Below are 15,371 nucleotides of genomic sequence, written 5' to 3' on the forward strand. Positions count from 1 at the left end.
TTAAAATATTGTAATACATAATAGATGTTGATTATAGAATATTATGCAATATTTAGATTATGAAACTTATGAAACAGTGTAGAAATAAAAAACACAAAAATTCTACTGTATTGATTGCATGATCCAATGAAAGCAACTAAATCTATACACCCAGTAATTAGATGAGATCATTTAATCACCTTGATAGAATGAGGTCACTAGACATTATTAGTATTTAGTAAGCTTTTGTTGCTAGTTGATCATTCCATTACTTTTGTTTCTGAATATTAGGAGGTATCAGATACACATTAGTGTCCTAATTAATGTGTTTCTTTGAAATGACAATAATAAAAATTGGAATATGTCACAAAATTTTGAGTTATTGATCAACTATATCAATATTAGTCATATGTTGAATTTCTTGAATACAGAGCAAATAGGAAATGCTTCAGTTCTTCTTTGTAAAACCTTCTTTACAGCTGACTTTATGGCTTTATTTCTCAGGCTGTAGATCATTGGATTGAATGTTGGGGGAATGACTGTATACATCAAAGTCAGAAACATGTCCAAAGCAGTTGGAGAGTAAGAATGAGGCTTAAAATACTCAAAGGCACCTGTAGACATAAACAATATGACAACAACAAGGTGGGGGAGGCAGGTGGAAAAGGCCTTGGCTCTGCCCTCCACAGATGGCATCCTCAGCACAGAGGCAAATATGTGCACATAAGAGAATATGATAAAAATGAAACAAAGAAATGACAGTAAAACCATGAAGACAGTGACACCAACCTCAGCAAGATAGTCATTGGAGCAGGAGAGTTTCAGGATCTGGGGGATGTTACAGAAGAACTGGTGGATGATCTTGGGGCCACAGAAGCGAATGGAGAAAGTAGCTGCTGTGTGCATGACTCCGGAGATGACCCCACTGACCCAGGCACTGATGACTCCATGGACACAGGTTCTGACATCCATGATGATGTCATAGTGCAGCGGAAGGCAGATGGCCACGTAGCGGTCATAGGACATCACTGTGAGCATGGCCATTTCAACACTACCACAGACAGCAAAAGCAAAGCACTGCACTATGCATTCCCCAAGGGAAATATTGCCACTCTGCATGAAAGAGTTGTAAATGTATTTCGGTACAGTCACAGAAATATAGCAGAGATCCAAGAAGGAGAGATGCTTCAGGAAGAAGTACATGGGGGAATTGAGGCTCTCATCCATGGAAGTGGTGGTGATGATGAGGATGTTGCCAGTTAAAGCCAACAAGTAGAAGACTAAGAACAAAGATGTATATAACATTTCTAGCTCAGGGTTGGCAGAAAACCCCATGAGAATAAACCCACTGATGGTGAGATTAGCCATAGTCCTTCATCTCTGATTGACTTCAGCTGCAAAACAGATGAAAACATTTGAATAAAGATTTTCTGTTTTTTTTATTAATTTAAGCTTCATGTAATTCCCACAATTCCTGTTATAAATGAGCATCAGAACTCTCATTATTATTAATAGTATAAGGTGATCACGTTAAGTCATTTTATTACCTTTTTCTCATCCATGAAATTAATTTGGAATTTGATGAAGTTATATCAAAGAAGTTATATAAAACAAACTAGTTGATGAAGTTTTGCCTTTCCATCTCACTTAAAGAGGAAATTTATTTATATAGAGCTAAAATGTATATAAAACCAAACAATTTTATTAATGTGACTCTGAAACTTTCAATTTTATTACCTAAAATATTTATCCTGTGAATCTAAGTTTTTCAGAGAATTTGCGTTCTCATTGTAATTCTATATAGTTTGATAGATCTGTAAAACAGGATATTTACACAGTGTCCTGATTCATATCATAAGTATATGACCGGAACAGAGATATAACTAATATCAGTCAATAACTAAAACCATACTTTGGTTTCATAAAAGAAGAAAGCTTATGCATGCAAAAAGGTTTTTTAAATGCATTCCTCAGACTTTAGTACAATTACTCAATGGTTTCATTTGGAATATCAATTAGTAAAGTGAATAAATTAACAAATGTCAGCAAAACAAACCCTAACATTTGTGTAAATTCTAGTGATTACCATGGATAAAGGGAAGGAGGAAGAGAGATAAGGGTAATGAGTTATTTTGATTGTCATTGGCGATATATGTGGTTTGCTGATATAATTGAACTAAAATTACATAGAAGGTAAAATGATGATTAATGAAACAATTAATAAATTTATTATTTTTCTTTATTTTAAGATTTTTTAGACAGAATTGTACTATAGTTATGCTATTAAGTAAAGATAACTTTGACATAGAATTAAATAATCATGGACATGAAGTTACTCAATTCCCAATAGAAAAGGATAGACTTTGCCTAGAATAACATGCATATTAAAATACAGAACATTTATGTACTTTAGAAAAGATATTTAAGTGTGTATTTAATAAAATGTAATAATTATAAAATTAGGTTCTATATGACCATGATATAACCAAATTTATAATCTATTTACATGAAGTCATATAAGATAAACATTAGTACATTCTATTTGTGTATAAAACCAAAGATTTTAACAGTAACAATATAATTATATAAAGCAAAGTTACCGTATCTTAAGCAAAATTTTAATGAAGTAATAAATAATCAATAGTTAAGAGACACGCAGTTATTTTACATTGGTTTAATACAACATCATTGGTAATCTTAAGTGTAAATTAACAGCTATTTATAAGATAATATCTTTAGGAGGTTTTGAAAATATGATTGAAGAGTGATGTTTTTCTTTCTTCGGTATGGACTATTTTATATATACCTGATGCCAAAATATGATCTCAGAAATGTAATTGAAAGAAACTAAAGAGCAGAACTTAATTAGCCACATAAAATGTAATTATTTCTAAAAGGTGTGTGAATAATTATGTTCATTGCTGATAGGTTGTTAGCCTCACTCACAGACCAATGACAATCAAATCCTCCATTTTCATTTTGCTGTACTAATTCCATTGATGAAGTGAAATACTTGACTTGAAATGGATGATAATGAATATTTTCTTCTCCAGATATGTATCAAGTAATCAGACAATAAAGTTGTTCAAATATGAGTTTAAAAATGAGGCCATCCAATTATACATTGAGTATAACCTATTTGGAAACCGGAAAACCCTATTTATGTGTTACTAATATTTGTGCAGGTATATATCTCCATGTATGTAAATGTGCATGCTCCCCTAACTATGTATGCTTCTTGACATGAAAAGGACACATTTACTCATTTATCTCTTCCAACTAAAACTCACCAGCTCAATTTTTAAGGCTTCCAGGAAACTTCATTCTTTTCAATTTGGAGAACATTCACATTTCCCTGTATGGAACCAAAGAAAGATTTATTTATATACATAAAAGAGTGCCTACTAACCCTAAGTTTCTTGTTTGGTTTTACTCACTTATTTAGAACTACTATTATAATGGCCATACAGTAGAATATTATCCAGGTTTCCATTTATATTTATGTTTTATGTCTCTTGGAAATAAAATGTTATCTAATTATACATGGTGTATATATCTCATTTAGCTGTTGTATATAAAAGTAAGTTTATAACCTTATTACATATAGAGACCTAACCCTGAATCATAAATTTACTACATCTCTGTGATTCCAAAGTTATAACATGATAAAAGAGAAGGACCTTACATTTCCACAGTTGCTCTTAGATATTATTTTAACATCTTTGGCTCTAATTTTTGAATTATAATTTCAAATATTAAAATTAATACTTGCACACAGTACATCTGTATGCTTGAAATCTCTAAATATAGTCTTTTAAGTGTTGCCCCAGAAGTGGACACTGGATTGACTTCTTTGATTGTAAATTGCTTCAACTTGCTAAAACTAATAAAATCACAATTAGGATCCTACAGGTCTATCCTAATTTTAAGGATATTAGTGCTTTCAAATGTAAAAATTATTGCAAATAATCTACTTGGAGATTTTGTTACTAGTTATTATTGTTGCATATATTTTTCCTACATTTCTCAATAAAGCCTTTAAAAATGTATTTTGTCCATTCCACGATTTTCTTTCATCAAGGAAGCAATCAGGTGGCTGAGATGATTGGTTGCATCAAGAACCAGAATATCTCATGACATTCTTGTAATATTTTTCTAGATTTCACTTATAGGTGGGGGTGGAGATAAGAAGGCTTGGGGTGGACTTGAGGGTAGGACTGATGTTAGGGGGAAGAGAACAATGATCTTAGATCCATCTCTGTGATCTGGGATTATTCCTGGTGGTGTTTTTGAATCCAATTGGTGTTTGGATCAGGGCAAGATAAGCACCTTAACCTTGGACTATCTCCTGAATTCTGGATTTTTTTCTTAATCCCTCAACATATTAATGACAAAATATGAATATATGCTTTCATTAAAATATATAATCAAGGCTTTAGGGTATGGATCAAAGGGATGGGACATGTGGGATTCATGTAGTGTAGTCAGATACTGTTCTCAGCAACACACGAGTCCCAAGCTGTGCTGACTTTGGATCCTCCAAATATATTTAATCCAAGGATTTAAGATTTGGCTCTTGTCATTGGGAGTGCCTGGGTTTAATCTCTGATCAAATATCAAATACGCACACACATACTTTGATCTATTTTCTATATAAAAATGTGTTTACTTCTCTTAAATAACCTATTTCTGCAATATGGAAAGTATATCAAAACTTTGGAAACAATTTTCTAACTGTAAATAATGCAAAAATAATATATTAATATTTCTACAAAAAGAATATAAACTCTATCACTGTGCCATATTTTATGTATTTATTCTGATCTTCCACAATGTATAAAGAAGAAAGGCTTTTCTAGGGAAGTGAGAATTTTATTCCACATATTTCTATATTGGAATGGAAGGGATTTCTAGTTTTCCTCCACTGTAGTCCTCCTTTCCAAATTATCTGATCTAATGCATTAATTAAACTTTTACAACTTAATCACTAATACAGTTTCAAAATCTCTATAATCTTTTCCTTTAGCATCCCAGGAAACTCACCATAGACAACCAGAAACTTGTTTCTACATAAGACAAGTTCAGTGTCAGCAGTAGACAGCAAAATAGCAAAATAGCAAAAGTAGTAAAAGTAGCTATGGGTTTAATCTCTATTAGTTACTCTCCCACCATGATATTAAGTTTGTGGAAGAAAAATGGTCTATATTAGTCCTTCCTTGGTCACCAGAGGTGGCCAAGTCCCTTTGGTACTAGCAAATTTTCTGTTTCTCAGGGCATGTACATAGTTTTAATAATACCCTTGGGCCCAAACATGCAATTATATTAAGTTTTCCTGGAGATTATACACTTGAGTTTATTTTATCATGATGACCCTTAGTGTCCTGAGGGTCTAATTTTATTTGTGCTCATTGTGCCAATTTATGTAAAATAAATAGTTCTGTTTTAAATAAATTAATTACTTTATTTTGCTGTGCTGGGAATCACCCACTGCTTTATAAGTGCCAAGAAAATACTCTCCTCAGAGCTATACACCTGATTTTATAGTTTTTGTTGTGTTTGAAATTCATAATATCAGAGTTAATTATGAAAATTAGTAGATATTGATTTGATCCAAGTCATCTCATTCAGCATTTAATACTATACTTTTAATAATAAGAAAAGAGAATAAATACTAGAATATTGCAATCAACGAAGCAAATATATATCCTCAAGTTTGGTACCCCTAAATATGAAAGGAATTCATACTTACCTGGCAGGGGAGATACCATGATCACGAAGGTGGTTTTTCCAGAATGAGGCTTAGCCATTGAACTTCGGATATGCTGACCCCTGCGGTTTCCCCAAATGTGGGAAACTCGATTGCATAATTTATAAAACAAAAACAAAAAATATGAAATGAATTTTATTTTGACCAGGAGGCACATCCATAAAAATCATCAAGATATTTGTTCAGTGGTGGATTGAATACTATAAAGCCATTCGATATTATAAAACAACTTCATAGTTTGTGATCACACCCAATAGAGCATTTTTATTAGTAAAGGTGACAACCCGTATCTAACAGAAGAGTTCCTTTCTCTTCATTCTAGCCAGTCCTGGGTCTTCTTCATATAAGTTATTTTGCTCATATGAGGTTATAAATCAATGTCTATTGGACTGCATTTCCTTGATAACTAGTGATAAGGAACACTTTTCTCAGTGGTATTTGTTCCTCTTTATGTTTTCTTTGAGTTAGTGTGCTTAGTTCCACTCTCTGTTGGGGAGTGGATTTATTATTTATTAATTTATTAATCGACATTAATAAAATATTAATATTTGATATTAGGTTTTATGAATGTGTCAATAGCTTTGATAGTAGATTTTAGATACATGGAGTGGGAATATTTTATCACATTAAATATGGTTACTTTATATTATTCATTGTTTTGCAGAGCAAACAAGCTCTGAGAAGGGGCATGTGGGCTCAAATGAAATGTTCAGGGCTTAACCAATCTGGCTTAACCAGATGCCTTAACCTTTCCATGGAACCGGTTTTTGTAACTGCTCTCAAGCATGTAGTTATAGATATGTTTTTGTAAAGTTTAAATTATGATCCTTATTGCTTGCACAATAGATAGATCTAAATGGAAAATAGGCTAAACAAATAATTGTATTTGCGTAAATATCAATTAGCTATTTGTTTAAGAATTTGCTTCCCCTCCCCCCATCCTGCCAGGTTCCTCTTTATCCTTCCCGCCATCAAAATGTGTTTATGCTCCCATTGGTTAAAATTGTTGTACTTGTACAAATCTGATTGGTTTATGTTTCAATCCTATGTTACTAAAATAGGCCCTGGATTGAGCTATTATGAAAGGGGCCCTTGGGCTACTGTGAAGGTAAGAAGTGCTCAGGCCATGGGGGTATTGTTGGAAAGATGTGTGCAGAAATAATGTTAACCGTATATTAACTTCTGATCCTCAATACAAATAAGCTATTATAAAATAAAAAAAAAACATGAAGCTAGAAGGCAAAAAAAAAAAAAAAAAGAAATGTTCAGGGCTTATTCCTGACTTTGCACTCAGGGTACAAGACATTGAATTGACGTTGGCCACATTGGAGGCAAGTATCTTCATTTTCTGTACTCTCTTTTTGGTCTAAAATGATAACTATAGTTTTTATTATTATAGTTTTGTAGTACAATCAGAGAAAATAACACCTAATTTTTGTCACTGCTTTAACTATTGAGTTGTTTATGGTTTCATATGCAATTTCTTATATTTGTGTTGTATTATTGAAAATGCCAGTATTGAAAAAATGGTGTTGTGTCCTGTGGCCATATAGGTGGCCATGTGCTGAGGAATTCCAGGCTCTGTGGAGTGGGGTCTATGTGCTGACATGGCTGCTGACGTGGATCATGGGTGTGGCTACCGGACTTCCAGAAATACAGAGGAGAGTCAAGCTGCTTGTCCAGACTCTGAGAAAATATTCACTCTTGTTGAATTGGTGGATTAGACATTTCTGCAGAGATCAGTGAAAACGCACTGCAGTTTGGCCATTGGTGGTTGTTGTGGATGTGTGTTCAGCAGACAAGGCTTCAGCAGCTTGTGATACTTCTCTGAGACTGAGTGATGTGCCCCAAAGCTATCAGTTGAGACTGGTGTACCCAGGAGTTTTTGCAGCTTGACTTGCTTTTCTTTTAAGAGTAAAATGACATTTTTAGCTTACTGATAAGCAGACATGGCAACATTTGTGGGCCATGGGCTGTCAAATTTATTTATCTTAACCATATTTGCTGACTACATTTTCCTTTAACATATTGGTGGCCATGGGCTGTCAAATTTATTTATCTTAACTATATTTGCTGACTACATTTTCATTTAACTTATATTGGTTCTTAGTATAATTTCTAAGCCTGTTGTGCCTTTCTTTCAAAAGAAAATATATCAACTGTTTGCAGACAATGAAACAAAGAAATATCTTCTAGTCTCTTAAACATTACTAACATGTTTGTATTATAATTTAAGTAAAATTATTATAATAGTATTAGTTTATTATATTACTACAAAGTATTTAAGATTCTCGACCACTATCCTCATATAATGCCTTATATTTCTCCTACTTCTGTTTGCTCCTTCACTGTTTTGTAATCCGAGATTTGGAATCTAAGGATTAAAGAGTCATCATTGTTTGATATTCTTCAGTGCAGTTTGAGATTCTTGGTTTATCTTTCTATATATCTTCAAATTATTTCTCTTAACATGACACATTCTATTTCCACCAAATTAGTAGTGAACTACATTATTCAACTTTTTTTTCCCCTTTTATATTTTGGGGTTTTGGGGCCATACCCGGCGGCACTCAAGGTTACTTCTGGCTCTCTGTTCAGAAATCGCTCCTGGCAGGTACGGGGGACCATATGTGATGCCAGGATTGGAACCACCATTGGTCATGCCTTGGGTCAGCTACTAATAAGGCAAACACTTTACCGCTGTGCTATCTCTACAGCTTCAGATTTCAACTTTTTTTTTTTTTTTTGGTTTTTGAGGCTACACCGAGTGATGCTCAGGGGTTACTCCTGGCTAAGCGCTCAGAAATTGCCCCTGGCTTGCGGGGACCATATGGGACAACGGGGGATCGAACCGCGGTCCTTCCTTGGCTAGCGCTTGCAAGGCAGACACCTTACCTCCAGTGCCACCTCGCTGGCCCCAGATTTCAACTTTTCTTTAAGCTGCATTTTTTCCCGACTTTGTACACTTACCTGTCATTGAGCACTTGGGTTGTTTCCACATCTTAGCTAATGTGCTAAACATGGCAATGAACATTGTTTTACTTAGTTTTTTAATTAATGAAATAAAATTCATCGGGGAATTTATGCTCAGAAAATGCACTACTGGATCATACTGGAATTCTATCCTCACATTCTGAAAAATACCCATAACCTTCATTTTGAGAAATACTCATAATAGTTGAACCAGAAAATGTTCCCATCAACAGTGAATGAGGATAACTTTTTCACCAATCCCCACCAAAACGTCTGTTTGCAGTCTTTTCTTCTACATACCGTATCACTGGCATAAAATAGTGTCATGACATTGTTCTGTATTTTTCTGATAGTAGGATACAAAAAAAGTCCTTTTGGGACTTTGCTATGTCATCTCATATCTATCTTTTTCTGTGACATATATATTTCTTTCTTCTTCTACATTTTGATGGTATATTGATACTTTTATTTTTGAGCCTTGTAAACTCATGTTTCTTGGGTATTAGGTATTATCTGAATGATTGTGTGCCAATATTTTCCCATATTCAATAAGTATCTTCATTTTAGCCTCAATTTCTTTGGTCATAAAACCCTTTTTAATTATATGTGGTCCATTTATTCACTTTTATTTTTTTTATTTTACTAGTATTGTCAATAATCAAAGCTACTAATTACGTTTATATCCTGGAGAGTTCTGTATTTATCTTGGTATGTATTTCATAAATTATTGTCTAACATCAAGTTCTTTCATCATAGTTAATGGCAAAAGACTGAAGATTTTCCCATAAGATCAGGCAACAGCAATAATGTTTCCATTTTTCCACTTATAATCTCTGTGAACTTGGAAGTTGTTGCTAGAGAAAAAGAGAAGAAAGAATTCAGAGACACAATGCTAATAAATAATCAGTTTTCATATTAAGAATTACATGCATAGAAAATCTAACATTCTCATAAGTTTTTAAAAACAATGATCCAATAATCAAAATTGCAGAATAATTAATACATAAAAGTTTATTGTATTTTTATATAAAATAATGAACTTGATAAAAAAGAAAGTAAAGGGACGCCCCATTTAAGAGGGTTCAAACATAGAATACCTAAAAATCAACTTAGCAATGAATATGAAACCTGCCCATCAAAAGCTATGAATCAGAATTGAAGGAAATAGAAAAGGGCACAGGAAATGGAGAAATATTCATGTTTATGAAATATAAATTTTATTTTGTCAATCAAGAACCTTATATGGATTAAATGTAATTGTCATCACATTCCATTCACAGCAAAAGATACTAAATTCACCAAAGAGCCAAAGCAATTGTGAGGAAAAAGAATGATAGAGGCATCGAGTTTAATAGTGGAATAAAGACAAATTTAGAACAAAAGAGTATAATTAATAGCACAGTAAATAACCCTCAGATTTATTTACATTATTGTACATTCTAAAATTTAGCACCCCCCCTTTTTTGAGTCACATCCAGTGGCACTCAGGGGATATTCCTGGCTCTGCACTCAGAAATCACTCTGGCAGGCACAGGGATGCTGGGATTCGAACCACGGTTCGTCCTGGATTGGCTGCATGGAAGGCAAATGCCCTACTGCTGAGCTATCTCTCAGAACTCTAAAATTTAACCCTTTCTTTCAGATTATACTTTGTGTTTTGCATTTTGTATTTGGTGTCTGCATACTTGAGGATTATTTTAGTTTTATATTTTATTGCTAACATTTTTTTTTCTTGCTGTTTTGGGCCACATCTGTACTCAAGATCACTTGGTCTATCTGTGGTACCATATGGAATATGGGGATTGAACCTGAGTTAGCTGTATGCAACACCAACACTCTACTTGTTATATTATTGCTCCAGCACCTTATCATTAATTAAAATATTTTATCTACTCATGTTTCTTATAACAAAGTGCTCTGGGCAACAGGCCAGGCCCGGTATTGAACATGAGATGAGGCTCCTACACACAGCTTGTTCTCCAAATATTTAAGTTCCCTTACCCATCTCTTGACCAACTTCAATCTTGTATTTAATTTGTAGCTTCAGCTCATTGTATTATGAAAATATCTGACCTAATTTTAGTGTTCTTGATTTTAGTGCCACTTTTCTTTCTCAGCAAGAGGTCTGTGTTAACAGTGTTCTATGAACAATGAACATTTGGCTCTATGGGGTTGGAGAGTCTTGAAAGTCTTGAAAGTGAATGAGAGCTTTCCAAGCATTCATCGAGGCAGCTGTTTTTGCTAATTTTCTTTGGTTAACATGTTTAATATTGAGTTCTATATTCCATTATTCCTTTGTGATGCTGTGTCTCTTTCTTTAGACCTGTTATGAGTTGCTTTGTGTCATCACTGGGTGTTTCTGTGTTAATAACTGCTAAGTTCTCTTGATGGAGAAACTCCTAATCATTAAATGATCTCAATTTTATCTCTCAATAACATTTTGAGTTTGAAATCATTTTTATTTCTGATATGTCCATGGCTGCACATGTCTTTTTTCTCTTTTACTAAAATTCAAGTGTTCCCCTTTTAAACAAGTAACATGACATGCCTTTTATTTCCATATATGTGTATATATATTTATAATATATATGTATATATTTATAATATATATGTATATATATAAACCTATCTACATCTTTCATTTTTGTGTCAGGGGTTGAGTCATAGTTGGCGGTGCTCAAAGGCTACATCTGACTCTGTTCAGGGGCACCTTCTGTCAGTCTTTGAGAGATCATGAAGTATTGAAATTGATCCTGGCCATCTTCTTTCAAGGAATGGGCTTGACCTGTCAATATATGTGTTGTATCTTTTATTTGTGACTTGGGGTCATTCTTAAAGTTGGAAATTATCAAAATAAAGCAATGTATAGATAAGTTTAGTATGGATTGAGGGTGTATTTTTAGTTTGTCTTCCTTTCTATAGTCTCTAATTTCCTCTATTTTGGCATCTGTCTTTTGTGCACCTAATAGCTATTGTTTGCTTAGTATAAACTTTTAAAATTTATTTTGGTGGGTTCTCTGAGCTTCCTGTGTTTAAATATCTTTCTTCCTTGAACTGGTTAATTCTTGTCTGTTATATTTTCAATAAATTTTAGGGTGCAGATCAATAATATAGTGAGTAGAGCTCTTAACTTAAATAGAGCCAACAGGGTGTGATCTTTGATATCCCATTTGTTCCCCAAAGCCCTGGAGGAGTAGTTACTGAGTGCATAGCCAGGAGTAACCCCTAGCACTGTGAGGTGTGCTCCAAAACCAAAACCAAAAATATGTATATATGTATATGTGTTGGATCTCCTCGATGGCACTTTTCCCAAACCAAGTGGCACACAGAACTCCTGTATACCTATTTGTTTCAGAGGACCTGGTAGAGCATTTTTAAAGGTATTCTTGAGGATGAAAGCTTTGGAGAGACACAGTCCTAAAAGAGGAAGAACAGCACAAATAAGGGTGCAATCCCCCCACAATTAGTGATTCCTAATTGGGCTTGACTCGGGCCATTCCTCCTACCTCACAGAGAGCCCTAGTTAAAGGAGAGATTACCTATCAACACAGTGTTGACCCAGAAGCAATTCTAAGGCCAGTGTTCATACTTATCTTCTCCCTGACGTTTTACTTGCCCCAGAATATGCTTCTGCTATGTCCTCTTACCCTGCACATATCCCAATTCCTCTTTTCCTATATAAAACTTGGAATGAAATAAACTGCCTCTGGTTATCAGCTGGGACCCCTTTCTTTTTCAATCATCAGCTGGCAGAAACATCCTTTTTCCCTGAAAACACTCGAAGGGGTAAGTTGACCTTTGTTGGCCAATAGAGTCAGTGCATATATGTAAGTTATTTCCTTTCATCATCTTTTTCCTCATTTGTAATACCTCTTAGGCAAATGTTGCTATTCAAGCAGTCCTGTAAACCTCCTATCTTATCTTTATTTTTTTCTATTCTTTTTTGATAATTTCCTTTGCATGAATCTCTGAATCCATGACTTGATTTTTGGCTTTAGACATTATGCACATGAAATTTTCCTTTGTGTTTTCAGTTTAACTATAATCACTGAAATAATTCCCATATGCACAATGAAATATATAAAAATAGAAACTGAAAAGATGAAAGATTCATTCACCCAGTTTGAAAGACATTATTAAAATAAAGGATCAATTTTGTGATCATAAATGTAATGAATATATATTTTTATTCCAATCATCTGACCTAAAGAAATAGAATTCTGCAATCCCTATCAAGTTTGACTAGCTTTTTTCATTAAAACAGAACAATATTAAAATAAGTATAGATCACAAAATGCCTTAATAACCTATATAATCTACATAATGAACAATATACCTCCTAAGGTATATAACATATATATACATATATACCTAAGGTACAAAGTTTTTTTCTATATAGCAAAACATTTTCATATTATTGGTATATAATAAGTAACTGTGTTGGAGATAAAATATTGTAGTCCTGAGGTTATATTGCTAACAGATTTGTAGACAGGGGCCTAAAATCAAATAAAACTGTATTCTCTGGCTTTTTAGATTGTTCAGTTATTGATTTATGAAAATCAATCTATTTTGCAATGAAGTCACTAAGACATTGTAAGTAAGCTTTTATTGCTACTTGATTATTTAATTACTTTTGATTGTGAACTTTAGGTGGTAACAGATATACATTAATATCCCAAATAATGTGTTTCTATGAGATGACAGTAATAAAAAGTTGGAATAAGTTGTGACAAAAATTAATTTATTGTTTAGCTATATCTATATTAGCCATTATATTCTGAACTTTTCTCCTAATAAATAACAAATAGAAATAAATGCTTCATTTCTTTGAAAAACCTTCTTTGCTGCTGACTTTATGGCTTTATTTCTCAGGCTGTAGATCATTGGATTGAATGTTGGGGGAACGACTGTATACATCATAGTAATAAATAAGTCAAAAGCAGTTGGAGAGTAAGAATGAGGCTTAAAAAATGCGAAGGCAAATGTAGATAAAAATAATATGACAACAGCAAGGTGGGGGAGGCAGGTGGAAAAGGCCTTGGCCCTGCCCTCCGCTGATGGCATCCTCAGCACAGAGGAAAATATGTGCACGTACGAGAATCCAATAAAGATGAAACAAAGAAATGCCAGCAAAGAGAGGAAGACAGACACACCAACCTCAGCAAGATAATCATTGGAGCAGGAGAGTTTCAGGATCTGGGGGATGTCACAGAAGAACTGGTGGATGATCCGGGGGCCACAGAAGCGAATGGAGAAAGTCGCTGCTGTGTGCATGACGCCAGAGATGGTCCCACTGACCCAGACACAAACGACTCCATGGAGGCAGGTTCTGAAATCCATGATGATGTCATAATGCAGAGGAAGGCAGATGGCCACGTAGCGGTCATAGGACATCAACGTGAGCATGGCCACTTCAACAGTACCACACCCAATGAAAGCAAAGCACTGCACTATGCATTCCCCGAGGGAAATATTGCCACTCTGCATGAAAGAATTGTAGATGGATCTCGGTACAGTCACAGAAATATAGCAGAGATCCAAGAAGGAGAGATGCTTCAGGAAGAAGTACATGGGGGAGTTGAGGCTCTCATCCATGGAAGTGGTGGTGATGATGAGGATATTACCGGTTAATGCCAACAAGTAGAAGACTAAGAACAAAGAAGTATATAAGAGTTGTAGCTCAGGGTTGGCAGAAAACCCCATGAGAACAAACCCGCTGATGGTGAGATTAGCCATAGTCCTTCATCTCGGATTGAAGTCAGCTGCAAAACAAATGGAAACATCTGAACACAAGTTCTCTGTTTCTTATTATTTTAAGCTTCCCGTAATTCATGAAGTTCATTTTAGAAATAAGGATCATAATATTTTATTATTATTATTATTATTATTATGTAGTGCACATAGGTATGACCACATGAAGTAATTTTATTACCTTTTTCTCAGCCATGAAATTAATTTGGAAGTTGATGAACTCATATAAATGTAGTTAAAATTGATGAAGTTTTGCCCTTCCATTTGTTTAGAAGGGGAAATGGAGAACACTAAAAATGTATATAATACTCTGTAATTTTTCATGTGGCTATGAATCATTCTTTTAGTGCCTAAAATATTTAAACTGCATTTATATTTTTTCCAGTGAATTTGGGTTCTTATTAGTCTTTATATCTACTTTGATAGATCTGTTAAACAGGATATGCTCACAGTGTCATTATATATATCACAGATACATGACAGGAACAAAGATAGAGCTAATATTAGTCAATAACTAAAACTATAATTTGGTTTCACACAGAAGACAGTTTATGTGGGCCCGGAGAGATAGCACAGCGGCGTTAGCCTTGCAAGCAGCCAATCCAGGACCAAAGGTGGTTGGTTCAAATCCCGGTGTCCCATATGGTCCCCCGTGCCTGCCAGGAGCTATTTCTGAGAAGACAGCCAGGAGTAACCCCTGAGCAATGCTGGGTGTGGCCCAAAAACCAAAAAAAAAAAAAAAAAAAAGACAGTTTATGCATGCAAAAAGGTTTTTTTCCAATGCTTTTCTCAGACTTTAGAACAGTTTCTGGATCTTTTCATTTTTATTTAGAATAACAATTATCAAAGCAAATGAACTAAAAATAGCCAAACAAACCCTAAAATTTGAGTAAATTCT

General features: G+C 34.2%; 2 protein-coding genes and 1 non-coding gene across 3 annotated transcripts; 1 reads left to right on the top strand and 2 right to left on the bottom strand.

The window, feature by feature from the left end:
• Window positions 1-384: 384 nt before the first annotated feature.
• LOC125995917 (olfactory receptor 14J1-like) lies at window positions 385-1,347 on the bottom strand. Its single transcript, XM_049764868.1, has one exon. It carries the CDS (start codon window positions 1,345-1,347, stop codon window positions 385-387), a length of 963 nt encoding a protein of 320 aa, XP_049620825.1.
• Window positions 1,348-5,720: 4,373 nt separating this feature from the next.
• LOC125996887 (U1 spliceosomal RNA) lies at window positions 5,721-5,891 on the top strand. Its single transcript, XR_007491548.1, has one exon. It is a non-coding gene; the product is annotated as a U1 spliceosomal RNA (small nuclear RNA).
• A 7,601-nt stretch (window positions 5,892-13,492) lies between these two features.
• On the bottom strand, window positions 13,493-14,458 carry LOC125995918 (olfactory receptor 14J1-like). The gene has a single exon (XM_049764869.1). The coding sequence runs from the start codon at window positions 14,456-14,458 to the stop codon at window positions 13,493-13,495; it is 966 nt and encodes a 321-aa protein (XP_049620826.1).
• Between the last annotated feature and the right edge of the window lie 913 nt (window positions 14,459-15,371).

The sequence above is a fragment of the Suncus etruscus genome, chromosome 18 (assembly GCF_024139225.1).
Source record: "Suncus etruscus isolate mSunEtr1 chromosome 18, mSunEtr1.pri.cur, whole genome shotgun sequence".
NCBI classification, from domain to species: Eukaryota; Metazoa; Chordata; class Mammalia; order Eulipotyphla; family Soricidae; genus Suncus; species Suncus etruscus.